Source organism: Theobroma cacao, chromosome 9, assembly GCF_053813885.1.
Source record: "Theobroma cacao isolate CCN51 chromosome 9, ASM5381388v1, whole genome shotgun sequence".
Lineage (NCBI taxonomy): Eukaryota > Viridiplantae > Streptophyta > Magnoliopsida > Malvales > Malvaceae > Theobroma > Theobroma cacao.
In genome coordinates, this window is record NC_142647.1 from 7684240 (window position 1) to 7698967 (window position 14728).

The 14728-nt window shown below is 33.4% G+C and overlaps 1 protein-coding gene across 1 annotated transcript; it reads left to right on the forward strand.

Annotated features, from left to right (window-relative positions):
- The first annotated feature begins 10195 nt into the window (after nucleotides 1-10195).
- Nucleotides 10196-13224, forward strand: LOC18588852 (arogenate dehydrogenase 1, chloroplastic-like). The gene is made up of 2 exons (XM_018126603.2): nucleotides 10196-11427; nucleotides 11880-13224. The coding sequence occupies exons 1-2, from the start codon at nucleotides 10319-10321 to the stop codon at nucleotides 12973-12975; spliced, it is 2205 nt and encodes a 734-aa protein (XP_017982092.2). The 5' UTR covers nucleotides 10196-10318; the 3' UTR covers nucleotides 12976-13224.
- The last annotated feature ends 1504 nt before the right edge of the window (nucleotides 13225-14728 follow it).

A 14728-nucleotide genomic window follows, 5' to 3' on the forward strand; every position in this document is an offset into this window, starting at 1 on the left:
TCTTGGACTCTAAATGATTCAAAGCATGGATTATTGAAAATTGCAGGAAAAAAAAAAGGTGCTCTTTTGATTTGTTATCATTTTGTTAGGCATTGGGAAAGTTGTGATGAAGCTCAAGCTTGGTAGAAAGTCGAGTACAGAGATAGGTTAATTTGCAGCCTTGCATTTGAGCAACGCAAGGTAACGGAGTCTGGGCAATGAAGAAAAACAAGTAATGAGCAAACTTTATCTATCATTGCTAAGAAGGTATTCTTACTTGCACAATAGTTTGTCTCATGGATGAAACATTGACAGCCCAAATATAGGTGTAGCTAAAGTCTATGTTATATTTGGTAACAAATTAAGTTGCAGCCATCTCCCTAGAAATATTTGCCCCCACAATCTCGGTTATCGTCAACAAAAAACAACAGTATGAGTTGTACAACAGTTGTCCAACTGGAATGAGTCATTCTGCATTTACTTAGGGCCAAGGACAACCTAAGTTAGAAATCTAAAGGCCATGGTAATGACAGAAGGACAGGCCATGTAGGAGAGTGGATCATCATCTTCATTACTATTACGTTAATTTCAAGGATTAGGTTTTAATCCAACTTGCGTGACTTTCTTCCAAATTAATACTTGCCACTAAGTTTGACTTGAAAATATAAATTCGTGATAAATGGTATCAGAGTAGATTCAAATCTTAACTGATGTGAGACTCTTACGAGATATCAAGATCGAGATCAGTTGGTGAGATAAAGTATGAGATGGAGTAGGTCTAAGTATTCACATATCAAGTATGTATTTTGAATTGTAAATATGTGCCGGTTATAGTACCCACTTGCCTAATATAGAATTGATAATTATTTGTCCTTTTTTTTCCACACCTATTCAATTTCATAAATATTTGAGCTATTCATGAAAAGTATCTTTTAAATGACATTAAATAAATGAGTTTTTTTTGTTCTTTATTCTCTTTGTTTTTTCTTGAAGAAATAAGCTAACCCCCTTCAAAGAAAAAAAGATGGACAAATGGAAAAGTGAGGAAAGGGTAGTTAAAGTTTGGGGTTGCCATTTATCAAAGGTGGAGAACATGATATTCATGATTTAAAATATTTTCTATTTGGTTTGAATTTATTTTTTATTCGGTTTTGAATATTATTATATATATGTCTATAATTAATATGTTAAAGTCTTAAAAAAAAGATGTCTGCAACTATTAAACAATTTCAAAATATTGTAAAATGATCCAGATATATTTAAAACAAACATATATTAAACTAAAAAATTTCAAATACAAACCAAGATTAATATTTATACAAGTTTAATTACATATAAAACGATATGAGATGCTATTATTATTTGTAGATGTCCAATTTTGATTAATTATTATTTTTTTAAATATTATCTTATAGTATGAAAACAATATGGAAAACAAGTCTGTAATGTCAGAAAAAGAAGAACATGAGCAAGTTAGTTAAGTATGAAGTTCAAAAGGCTAGAGGATTCATTATTCTCAAAATCGGAAAAGCTATCTAATTTTTTTGGCAACTTCATCTTCTGATCTTTCAATTAAGCCATCTGTGAATCAATCTCTTTTATCTCAACTTACATGCTGGGTTTGTCAATCTTTGTCATAATGTATTCTTAGGTCTTAGCTATATAAGTATTAAGACATTTAATCTAGCAACCGGATTTGAGGATATTTTCCATGGGCGGACTTACATTAATAAATGTGATGTCACATGACATCACTTATTCAATGACAGGTCCAAATTTTATATTTGTTATACTACTTATGCTAGAGTTTTTATGTAGTTAATGATGGTAATAAACCTATTAATTTTTTTACAATTTTATAAAGAGTGAAATAAAAAACTCCAAGTCAAAGTAGATTTATTAAAGTGTAATTTATATATTACTACTTGAATACTGAATTGAAAAGGTAAAAAAAAAATATCCTTATATAATTTAAAATTTTATTAAAAAAGTTAAAGCTAAACTATTCTCCATCCCTATTCAAAAACTCAAATCTTACTCTTGAAACCAGTAGTGACGCTTCTTTTTCTCGATCTTTGATTGCGTTTTGCACTCTTTTAAAACAACTCATCTCTAGGTTTCCATTGTAAATAATTTTCAACTAAAATTAAGTTTTTAAATACTTCATTTCTAAATTTTTTTGATTAATTTGATAGTTTGGGTTCATAATTATAATTTAGCTAATAAAAAATAGTATTCTATGTCAAATAATATCTTGAAGCATTAAATGAATGTACTGAATTTACATTTTCTTTAATTTAATATTAAAACTTCTAGTTTATGGATTTTAACATATTTATATTTTTTTAATTATTATTATTTTAATTATGACACCATTCAAAAAAAATTTTGAGCCCGCCTTTATCATTTGACTCACCTTTTGCTTCAAATCCTAATAAGATATGTCTACCTATGGGGAAAAAGCAATCTTTAACGCATTGCCCAAGATGTCCATAATGGCTTTATTTAGGATTCTATTATTAAAAAGCCAAAATTTATCTTCTACTTTATAGATACGCTCTAAAAGCTCCAAGTGTTGTGACAAGACTAAAATATCATGAAAGTCTTCCCAGTGAGTGTCAGAAGCATTATCTCTACGTTCTATCACCAAAAAAGACGACACACCGTAAGTGGCAAGAGAAAGCATAACAATACTTAAATAAATACTACTTAAGTTATTCGGAGTACCTTTGAGAGAGGAAAAAGCATCGTAAGTTTTATTTGAAACATCATCGGGGGAAGAAAAAACATTGCAAGTTATATGCAGAACACTCTTAGGAGAAGAAAAAGCATTGCAAGTTACATTTGGAACACCTTCAGGAGAAGAAGAAGCATTGTGAGTAGTATTTGGAACACGTCTCAGAGAAGAAAAAAGATATTGAGTAGTATTTAGAACACAAAACATTGTAAGTAGAATTTGGAACACCTCTTGGAGAAGAAAGAAGATTGTGAGTAGTATTTAGAACACAAAACATTGTAAGTAGTATTTGGAACACTTGCAAAAGAAGAAGAAGTAGTCTAACTATGCTTAGGAGAAAAAGAAATGTTGCGAGTAACACCAAGGGTAGCATAAACTCCAAGGTTGTTTTGAATGCTTCAAGTAACTCCAAAGGTTCCACAAAAATGGTACTTGCATTGTTATGTTGAGTTATTCCAAAGCCAAAATCAAAATACATGTTACCTTGAGTAGCCCTAAGAACACTTTAATAAACTCTAGTAGTGGCGTTCACATCATCACCAACATTTTTCACAGTAGTAGATAGAAAATTGATCATATCTATTAGACTTTCTTGTATTGTATTACCTTTCACTCCTCTTCATAAACTTAGATAACTATATTCGGGAAACTTCTCCTCAACTGACTCATTGCTCGACTTATAATCATTTATGTAGTCACATGACTTTTCTTCACCCTTAGACTTTGAGATATCTTGTGCCTCTGCCTTTGCACTTGGAGTTGACTTTATTTAAAAAAAGAAGAAGAGAGGAGTTCAATAACAAAGTGAAAATGTAGTAAAAAGGGAAATAAAGAGAATAAAGAACAAGCTTACTTAATGAAAGGTTTTAATCCTTTTAAGAGAAATCAAACGAAAAGACACGTCATTATTACTGATGGAAAGAACGCGCAATTGCTTTTTAGAATTAACTACAACAAACTAGGTTCACTCTTGAAGATAGTCTCCTTAATAAGCAAAACCACTAGCAGTGTAGGTGCCTATTCTGTCAAAGGCTAAGACAACACAATTTTTGAATTTATTCACTTGATGATTAAGCACCTCAATAAGAAATAGGGAAGTATAAGTGGAGAATTTTTCAAGTAAAGGGGGTCCTGGTGAAGCTAGCTAATTGTATCAAATTTAACGTGCCACTCTATAAGGAGAATATAACTCAAAATGAGTCCCTCTCAGCACCTGAACTAATCATCTCAATCATATAAGGCAATTGAAAACTGTGAATCCACAATAAAAAGTTTAATCCACGCGAGCTTAGTTTTTTAGTATTAAATAATTACTTGTCATAATAAATAGTTGGATCACCAAAACCATTATTCGATTGCATATAAGGCCTTGGAGTAAATTGAATTGCCTCATCCAGCACCTCAAGAATATTATCCTTGGAAGTCTGGTCATGCCACTCCCAAGCCCTATAATTGTCTCTCAAGGTTTTACTCGTAGAGGAAGACACAGAAGATTGATGCACGTTAGATGTGGGACACAACTATGAAATATCTTCCGCAAACACATTTGAATGAATGATACATCCATATAAGTGAAGACACTATAGCGACTCTCAAAGTGATATAAGTCTAACTTCTTATACAAAGTCCTAAGTATAGTGCAACAAAAGGAAAACTTATACCTTTAGTAATCTTAATTGCATAAGGAATAATTGAAGATGAGATCCCATCATTTAGACAACTTGGGAGGACATATTGAGGTAACCACATAATCAACAAAGCTATTAACTCATGAGTGTGATCTCGATACTTAAGAGGACTTTTTTTGCCTTTAATATTGAATTTCTTATAGAAGAGTCCTACCTAGTTAGAGAAGCACTTCACCCTAGAAGCTTTAACTTGGCTTTTAAATAGGTATATAAAGAACTCTTTGAGACTTTCCTCTTTTCTAGAAAGTATGATGGAATGAAAGTTGCCTCACCTAGCACAAGGAAGTTTTAAAAGAATATGCACATCTTCAAAAGTAAAAGTAAACTCTCCTCAAGCAGTAATCATGGTATATGAAAATGTACTCCACCTTTCAAGAATGTCATGCCATACTTCAATTTTGGTTTCTTAATGAATATGAAGTTTAGAGATAACTCTTACAGCATCAAGGACTTCAGCATTGTCGAGAGTAGTCACGCAGGTAGAATTCTTCAAGACTTTCACTATCCATTCATTTCAACCAAGGACCCATTGTAGGTTAGATCCAAATTTAGTGAAAGCAAGTGAGAATTCAATATGTTCAAAACTGAACTTCAATACTGACGCTCTTAGGATGGAATACCTTCTATCTATAGCGACTTCACTACAAATACGGTCCCAATGATAACCAGCTAACGCACATGGATGCCTACATACTTGTTTTGCATGCATTGCTTCCAAATGCAATCTTCTCCTTTTTCCATAATGACACCATCATCTCAATTTTTAAGCGTAAGAGGAACTTTAGTAGTCCTCTTTACTCACATTTTCTTAAAAGAGAAGTTGTAGCAATACCCTTTCTCTTCTTTCCAAGAGTAACTCTACCAGGCTCACCATAGCGAACTTTTAATGTAAAACAAGTCTTGGGCATCAGATAAAAAAGCGAAACTCCTAAACAACAAACAACTAGATAAGTATTCACATATTGCATCACTCATTCATTATCATTCCTACATACGCATCATTACATCTTTATAATTACAGTAATGTTCTATGTTTGTTTATTTATTCTATCTTTATGTCAAACAAAATAGATAAGAATATATATATATATATATATATATATATATATAAATCGATAAACATATACCAAAAAACAAAAACCTGATTGAGGTGCTGATGTCACCTAAAAAAAATCCTCTCTATGAAAAGCTATGTTGTAGCAATAATAATAATTAAAAAAAATTTTTATCTATTCCTTTATAAAAACAATATTAAAAAAAAGAGAAACAAGAAAAAACAATATAAAAAAATATTATTGTAAAGAGAATTTACTTGTTCAAAGAAATTTAGGGAGAAACATTAAAAGTTGTTTATGAATTTATGTAAAACTATTCTCTCCTATTTATAGACTTTAAGGAATTATTTTTCTAATAGGAATTTAACACTTTTTAGCAAATCTTTTTACATCTCTTTGTTTTTTACATATATCCCTACTTCTCTTCATATTTTCTAGAACTCTTATCTTGAACTTTTTCTTATTATCATGCTAAAAAATGGTGTTCAAGTCTAAAATAAGCTCACATCTTACTTGCCTAACCAAAAAAAAAAAAAATCTTAGAACTTATTATCTATTCTAGTAAAAACATATCAAACAATTACTTTATAAATCTAAAACATCCTATTATGTTTTTTTTTTTTAGAAAACGAGAATATACCATATTAACATTGAGTAACCTGTTTATATTTCATTTAACGCTTGTTGAATTTTTTCAAGGAAAATTTCTCATCCTTTTCCCCCTAATTTATCTAAGTAGAATACAATTCTTTTTAGTGTTATCATAACCTCCCTCACTTTCGTAGCCCAACTCTTTCTCTTGAAACCTCAGAATTCTCTTGAACTAATCTAGTAACTCAACCTCACATTTCCTAAGTCTGGTCTGAATTGACACCAAATAGTCCAAAGCTTCTCCAGTAGGCAATGAATCTTTTCTAAATGCCTTCTCACAGATGTGTAAAGCTTTAAGTGCTAGTTGCTCATTGTGATGCCCAACATCTTACATCTGATGTGAATGTGATTGTTAAAACATATATAACAATCTAAGCCTACCACTACTAGTAACTTGAGCTTAAGCTTTTGAGGGTCACTTTGTTTAGACCAAAAAAGCTGTTAGGCCAGTAGTTAGACTTGAGTCGTTACAAATAGTATCAGAGCTAGGTTTCTAATTAACTTCAAAAATTCATATATTCCTAACCACAAAACCAAACGAGATGTTACAAAAACTATTAGAAAGATCTTTTCAAGACCTTTCCGTTGGTACCCATCATGTCATTTAAAAGTCATCAGAAAAGTACTGAATTTGAATAAAAGGGAAAAAAATACAAATAATTTAGGATTTTTATGCTCAAATAATGAAAATATAACCCCAAACATACCTTAATCAGCAATCTCTTGAATACTTTTGCCTTTCCTTTGTCTTTCTTCTTCCTTAGTGTTAAGTTCTTCTAACTGCCTATTGTTTGAATCTGATGAATAAACTGAAATGAATTCCTGTCTGTTCTTTTAAAGCTTATAAATTAACTTAACCCCACTAACTTAAACATGATAAATAAAACTGACCTTAATCCCTACTAACTTAAATGTGATAAATAAACTGACTTTAATTAAATTTCTTTATTTACTTAAAAACCCCTTCTTCTATTTTCTAATTATTAAGGCACCCAAGGTCATAGTTGTAAATAAATAAAATACTAAAATAATATCTACTTATTATTTTTATAAAACTATAGCTTAATAAAATCTCAGAAACTAATTTTCAACAGTTTTGACAACCCAACTTTGGGTCATCAAAACTCCATATTTCGGTAACATTTTTGGTCGTTTCTTTGAGGGCTTTTGTAGTTTGAAATGAGATGTTTAATTTGGCGTCAATGGCTCGATTAGAGGCTTTTTGTGTTAAGAGAATTAAAGCTTCAAAATAGGCTCGTTGATATTGAAAACCAAAAAATCTGAGTATTTTTGTGACGATTTTGAGAATTTTGGCTTTTGAAACTTGGAAATTTGTGTTCTTTTTAATCGAAACAAATTTTGGTGTTGTAGTATGATATGAATACTTTATATTGGTGTTGATTTCATCACTGGAAATTATTCAAGTTAAAAGTTGCAAGTGCTCAAAAAAGGCCCAAAAAGTTGCTAGACTCATGGTTGGACTTGGATTGTTACAAATAGTATCAGAGCCTGCGTCAGTCCAATGTGAGCTTTCACATTACTCTGATAAGATCTTGATCTTGTGGATGTAATGTGTGGTCTAGATGAGGACATCAAGGATTTGAGTGGGTGAGATTGTAATACCCAACATCCCACATCTGATGTGAGTGTGATTGCTAAGACCTATATAATAATTCAAGCCCACCACTACTAGTAACTTGAGTTTAAGCTTTTGAGGGTCACGTGGTTTAGGTCCAAAAAGCTGTTGGGCTAATGGTTGGACTTGGGTCGTTACACTCAGTGACAAGATATGACATTGGAAAAGTGATCAATAAATATTCCTCTAGCAACTTCTGACATTTTCTTCCTTGTCCCACAGTATGAAGTAGTTCTACCACATCTATTCTCGTATTCTCATCATGCTATCATCTAAAGGCATATAACTAAAACCCTTTATTATTTGCAGAGCCTTTTTATAAATCAAAGGTTTCATTTGCACACAACAAGATTTGTTATTGATCATAATATTCCAATTATGCATGAAAGTTTTATTTTTAATAATAAAATTTTCATGTAGGGCAAAACTACGTTAACTGTTTTTCAAGGCAGTAATACATAAGGACTTCCAAGTGCGTAACAACTTTAAGTGTGTAAAACGTTGACAAGTACATAACCTGTAGAGATGCCTAATGCCTATGGACATTCCAAGTGTGTAAAGCCCAAAGACGTTACCTAGTGCATAACGCATAAAGCCGTTCCAAGTGTGCAATGCTCCAAGTAGATGTTCTTAACACAAGCAAATTTTGTTGTAATAATAATTATAATAATAATAAATTCATAAATTTGCAAGCATGGTGCTTTTCCAAGTTTTCTAAAAGCGTAAACAAGATTTGAAGCCTACTTCAAAAACAGTAAAGGTATTAATTGAAAAAGATATTGCTTTGAAGGGAATAGGCACAAAAACTGCTTCATTGGATACTCATTCTTTTGAAGAAAAAAAAAACGTATAAAGTGTTGCTTTATATTACTTTTTTTATGTGCATGATTCAAATTGTATCTTTTTATTTTATGTATAAAAATTTTTTATACAAAATTCTTATGCAAAGAGCAAAATGTAAATACCTAATTTGGCTAAACATTATTTCTTTAAGAATTGTGTTATAGTATGAGAACAACATAGAACAACCATATCTTATGAGGAAGTGAAAGTAACTCAAAATGAATGACAGATTCATTGAGTTATCTGCCACCAAATTACTTACGCTTCAAAGACTGCTCTAGTCTTCTTCTCTGTCGTCTTTAATGCATTCCATTTTACTTATTGCAACACATCTTTTCTCTTTAGCAAAAGAACCTTTTACATTATTTTTTGTAATTTCTCTTCAAAGTTGGTTTAATTTCAAAAACTTTAAAAAATAAAATCAAATTGAACTATGTTACTATTAAAATTAAAAAATAATCACTGATTATAATTTTTTTTCCCTTGCATCACATAAGAGAAGGCTCTAGAAAAGTAAAAGGGGATTATAAATTGTGGTTTTTATTGTATTTGATTAGTCGTCACTTGAACGTTTTTTGTACTTATTATTTGTTTCACGTGGAGCATTGACAAACATCAGATACCAGGCTGCGGGTCTCCACGTCTTTTATATGTTTTTCTTTTTCCATAGAAGAAGACAAATGCAATTCATTATACATAGAGTCGTAGATGGTTTGGAATAATCGCAAATATACAGAGATAAATAAGCCTATGGTGGTTGCATCATGCATGTGCATGTGTTTTTTCTTTTTATAGTGTTTATATTCCAAATGTCGGATTGTGTTTTGATTTTCTTCTTACTTGTCATTGTAGAATTGAGAAGTTATTAGAGTAATTAGTTCATTCTTAAAAATCTTGTTTTAAGACTTTTCTATTAATATTTGCATGTCTTGATTATATCGTATAGATTTTAAAAAGTAATAAATAAATATAAATACAAACATTACTTGATTAATTAAAAATATCAAGATTTTAAATATGAATATGAATATATTTGTTAAACGTGTAATACGACATAATATATCTAATATGTTTATCAAACGGATCAAGTTAAATTTTATATGATATGATATAATTTATAATTTATTTAAATAATTTATATTATTTTATATTTTATATAAAATTAATATGATTAAATTAAAAAATATATAATTATAAATAAATTATAAATTTATTATTTAAATACGAAATTTTTATACTCATGTGAACATAGTTAAGACATGAAACGTAATTATTTCGAACTAAGTTAATTTCGTCGGTGGTCGGTGTTTTATTGTCCTTAAGTGTATTCCTTGAGTATATTCCTTGGAGTTTGTTGTGACACGTACATGGCTACATGCAGAGTATAAATGCCCGTCCTCTGCTACAATTGATGGGTTTGGCCGGCGTGGGTGCTATTATTGGATTTAAGTCTCAATTACCGAGAAGAAGAATTAGCACGTGCAATATTTCTTTTGCATTGACTAATAAATTAACCCACTCACAGAACCTTATGTCATATTCTTAACAATAATAATGAAAAAAAAAACCAAAACGATCTTTGATTGGATGGAGATGAAAATTTATTTAAGACCCTAGCAAGTCTCTCTGCAGAGCAGTGCCCAAGTTTCCATCTTCTCCATAACCAAACTCCCTCTCTCTCTGTCTCTGTCTCTCTCTTTGAGTCACTCTGCTTAACCCAAAAATTAAAATGGCTATGCCATCACTTTCCTTCCTCCACCAATCGCCTCCAAAACCTTCACATGTCTATTTCTGTAACCCATCTCCTCCGCCACTTTTCCTCCAATCTCCTTCTTTTGTTTACATGACGACACCCCTCTCTCTGCATTCCTCCAAAGCACTCCAAATCAGGTCGTCCTTCTCCTCAACATCGACTTCCGAACCTACGCAAGACCCTGTCAGGCTTGCTTTTTCTGTCAATTCAACCCTTAAAATTGCCATCATAGGCTTTGGAAACTACGGCCAACACCTGGCTAAAACCCTGGTAGCTCAAGGACACAGTCTTTTAGCCTACTCGAGATCCGACCATTCCCACATTGCTCAAGAGCTTGGAGTCTCCTTCTTTCTAAACCCCAGTGACCTTTGCGAACAACACCCTGATGTCATCCTCCTCTGTACTTCGATTATCTCCACCGAACAAGTCTTGAAATCTCTTCCTCTAAAAAGACTGAAGCGGTCCACATTGTTTGTCGATGTCCTCTCCGTCAAAGAGTTCGCCAAGAACCTCCTCCTCGACGTCTTGCCTCCTGATTTCGACATCATTTGTTCCCACCCCATGTTCGGACCACAAAGCGCCAAACAAAGCTGGGAAAACCTCTTCTTTATGTACGAAAAGGTTAGAATTGGGAACGAATCCTCCAGGGTCCAAAGATGCAACGATTTTCTTGCAATATTTGAAAGAGAGGGGTGTAAAATGGTGGAAATGAGCTGTCAAGAGCACGACAAGTTGGCAGCCGGGTCACAGTTTATGACGCACACGGTAGGCAGGGTTTTGGACATGTTGGGGCTGGAGTCAACGCCGATTAATACAAAGGGTTATGAAACTTTGTTGGAACTGGTGGAGAATACTCGAGAGGACAGCTTTGATCTCTATTACGGGCTTTTTTTGTATAATAAGAGTGCTTTGGAGATGCTTGAGAAGTTGGATTTGGGTTTTGATGAGTTGCGGAATGAGCTCTCAGGGAGATTGCACGATGTAGTGAAAAAGCAATTGTTCGAGAATGCAGCAAGGGGAAAGAGTCTGCAAGATAAAAGTTACCAAAATAGTGCTGGAATGGCGTCGATCTTAAACTCCCTGAGGTAAATTTAAGTTACAGTCCACTTTGTAGCCTTCTTTGATAGTATAGATAAATTATTACTATATTACTATCACTTTGTTTCTTGCTATTGATTATTCAATATTAGTTCCCCTCCTCGGTCAGAGCTTAGTTCAATAAAATATGCCTGCCAAGCAATAATAAAGGGCGCAAAACAAGGCATCCCAACCACCCATATTATATATATCAATTATTACTCCTTTGTTTTTCTTTTGTCGTATTTGATTTTCACAAAGTATAGAAAAAAATAACTAGAAAAATTAGTATTTTTTTAAGAACTGGTTGGCTGCTCTCCCTTACTTTTCTATTCATTCATTATCATGGTTTGATAAAAAATAATAACAGGGGATTTTACCCTCTAAAAACTGCTTGGAAAGAGCAAGGTCCCATACAATCCAATTTGACATATTTACAGACTTTTAATTCAATTTTCAGATCTCAAGATGCTATTCAACCATATGAATACAAAGAGAAGATCTCCGAAAGCATTGATGATAGTTCAAAGCTGAAGATTGCGATTGTCGGGTTTGGAAACTTTGGTCAGTTCCTTGCAAAAGCCTTCGTTCGACAAGGCCACTCAGTTTTAGCCTATTCTAGAACAGACTACTGTGCTGTGGCTCAGAAATTGGGAGTTTCTTTCTTCTCTGATGCTGATGATCTCTGTGAAGAGCATCCAGATGTTATTCTTTTATGTACTTCGATTCTTTCTACTGAAAAAGTTCTCAACTCATTGCCGCTACAGAGATTGAAGAGAAGCACCCTGTTTGTCGATGTACTATCAGTGAAAGAGTTTCCAAGGAACTTGTTTCTTCAAAATTTACCCTCAGACTTTGATATTCTATGCACACATCCCATGTTTGGACCCGAAAGTGGTAAAAATGGATGGAAAGATCTCGCTTTCGTTTTTGATAAAGTGAGGGTCGGAAGTGATGAAAAAAGGGTAGCAAGGTGCAATAGAGTCCTCGACGTTTTTGCTCGAGAAGGATGCCGGATGGTGGAGATGTCCTGTGCAGAACATGATTGGCATGCAGCAGGGTCACAGTTTATTACACACACGATGGGAAGGGTTTTGGAGAAGTTAAAGTTGGAGTCCACACCAATTAACACTAAAGGGTATGAAACTTTGTTGAATTTGGTGGAGAACACCGCTGGGGATAGCTTTGATCTTTATTATGGGCTTTTTATGTACAATGTAAACGCCCTGGAACAACTAGAGAAGTTAGATTTGGCTTTTGAGTCATTGAAGAAGCAGCTCTTTGGTAGATTACATGGTCTCTTTCAGAGGCAATTGGTTGGAAATGCCGACGAGAAGCTTCAAGTACTTCAGAACGGAAAGGGTAAAGTTTTTCCTGAGAAATCAGTTGTGCCATATGGGGCGGCAATGCCTGCATCTCCCAAAGAGAAATTCCACGTTTTATGGGAGAATTCAGTACTGCAGGCATCCCCTGAAAATAGGCTTGAAGTTGTGGAGGAGAAGTCTGTTAGGAGAAATGGTGCTGCCCTTGCAACTTCTCCAGAAAGCGTCAGTTAGAATCAATTAAACTCTGTGTTGTTCTTCAATTCGTAAATAGTATGGCTGCTGCTTAAATTCTTAGCTGTAGACTAGCTTCAGTCTTCAGAAATTTTAACCAACATGGAATGTACGTGGTCCTCAAGAGCCCACAATCAGCTTATTCCAATAAGTTTGAATCAAAGCTGGTACCAATTGTAATAGGATATGATAAACACATCAAATTCATGAATGATAACTTCAACTAGACTCAAAAGTCATTAGGAAAAACTTAAGTAGCGTTTGGTATTTTATAATGTAATGTGATTATAGATAATGTGATTGTAAGCAATGTAATTACATGAAGATAACATTGTAATATTTAATATATAAATAATATAATAATTAAAATATAAAAAAATAATATTACAGTATTTATTTTACAAATACTTTACAGGATATATAATGTTAATTTTTAAAACTGCCCTTATAACTTCCGGAAGGCATTGAATGGAATCCCTGGTACAGCCACAAACCCATATTCATGCAAACCGAGCAGCTGGTGAAGCCCTCCGATTTTTGATATTGTTTTGATCGAAAGGCCTTCCAAGCTGCAAAATATACAAAATGTTTTCAGCAAACAAGGAATGAGAGATAAATCAAAGGCAAAAAGAAAGAACTTACAAGTGAAGGGGGCTAACATGGAGGAGACGGGAGTCAGGGGAAGGGAAGGAAGGGAGAAGGTCAGGAGAGATGAAAAGGGGCAGGCCTTTACAGGTGGAGAGGAGAAGAGAAGGAGTCTCGATGGGGGTTGGGCAGCAGCCCAGGTGGAGCACACCTGCCCGTGCTCTTCCGTTGCTCCATGCCTTCACGGCGAACTTCATGCACTGCTGTTAACGGAATTGGAGCGGGACCTAGGCCGTCTTCGGGGAGGGGAGCGGGGAGCAAGGACAGGGTTTTATGAGTAATTTTTTTAAAAGATGATGGGTAAAAATATTTTAAAGATATTATAAAATGTAATATAATGTGATTGTATTAATTTTGAATTGTAATTATATTGTAGTCAATAAATATAATGTAATTGTAATCTTATATTATAATGATATGTTATAAAATAAATATTATAATATAATTTAATTTAATGCATTACAAAAAATGTGACTTTATAACCCTAATACCAAAGACATCTTTAGTTTTTTGGAACAAAGTTGCTTGTATTAAATATCCTTGTTTGAAAGGTCTCCTTTCCATGTCAATTAAGTCTGCTCTACCCTACCTCTACTTTTTCACCACGTGCAAACATTGATCATATCATATATTGAGCAGAGCTGATCGAGGTGGCTTGACCCACTGCGACCGTCTCTAAATTATTCCCCACAGCAGACATGTTTTTGTGTTCTTTCATTTCTTCTTTCCCTGAGAAACAGTGGGACCCCAAATTATCAAAAGTGCCAGCAAATTTTAACATGTTTTCCATCTTGTGACAAAACTAAAATACGAAATAGTAAGATGTTGAACTTTAATTAGTGGGGCAGGATATCCCCCCTCTCAATTGTTTGGAACCTGTTAGACTTTATTGGGCTCATTCAAGCTCAGGTGAGTTCACAGTTGCTTCAGCTTATGATAACTTGTCTAATCTTTCTCTGGGAATGGATGTGACAGTAAGCAAACCATGGAAAATAATTTGGTCATGGAAGGGGCCAGAGCGTGTTCGGGCTTTCCTATTTTTATGCTTTAATAAAAAGCTGCTCACTAACGTAACGAGAGTGCAAAGGAAAATGACCAATGCCTCAAT

Coding starts and splice junctions, on each gene's coding strand:
- LOC18588852 (XM_018126603.2), top strand. CDS start 10,319: ATGGCTATGCCATCACTTTCCTTCCTCCACCAATCGCCTCCAAAACCT. Junction 11,428..11,879: donor TCGATCTTAAACTCCCTGAG/GTAAATTTAAGT, acceptor TTCAATTTTCAG/ATCTCAAGATGCTATTCAAC.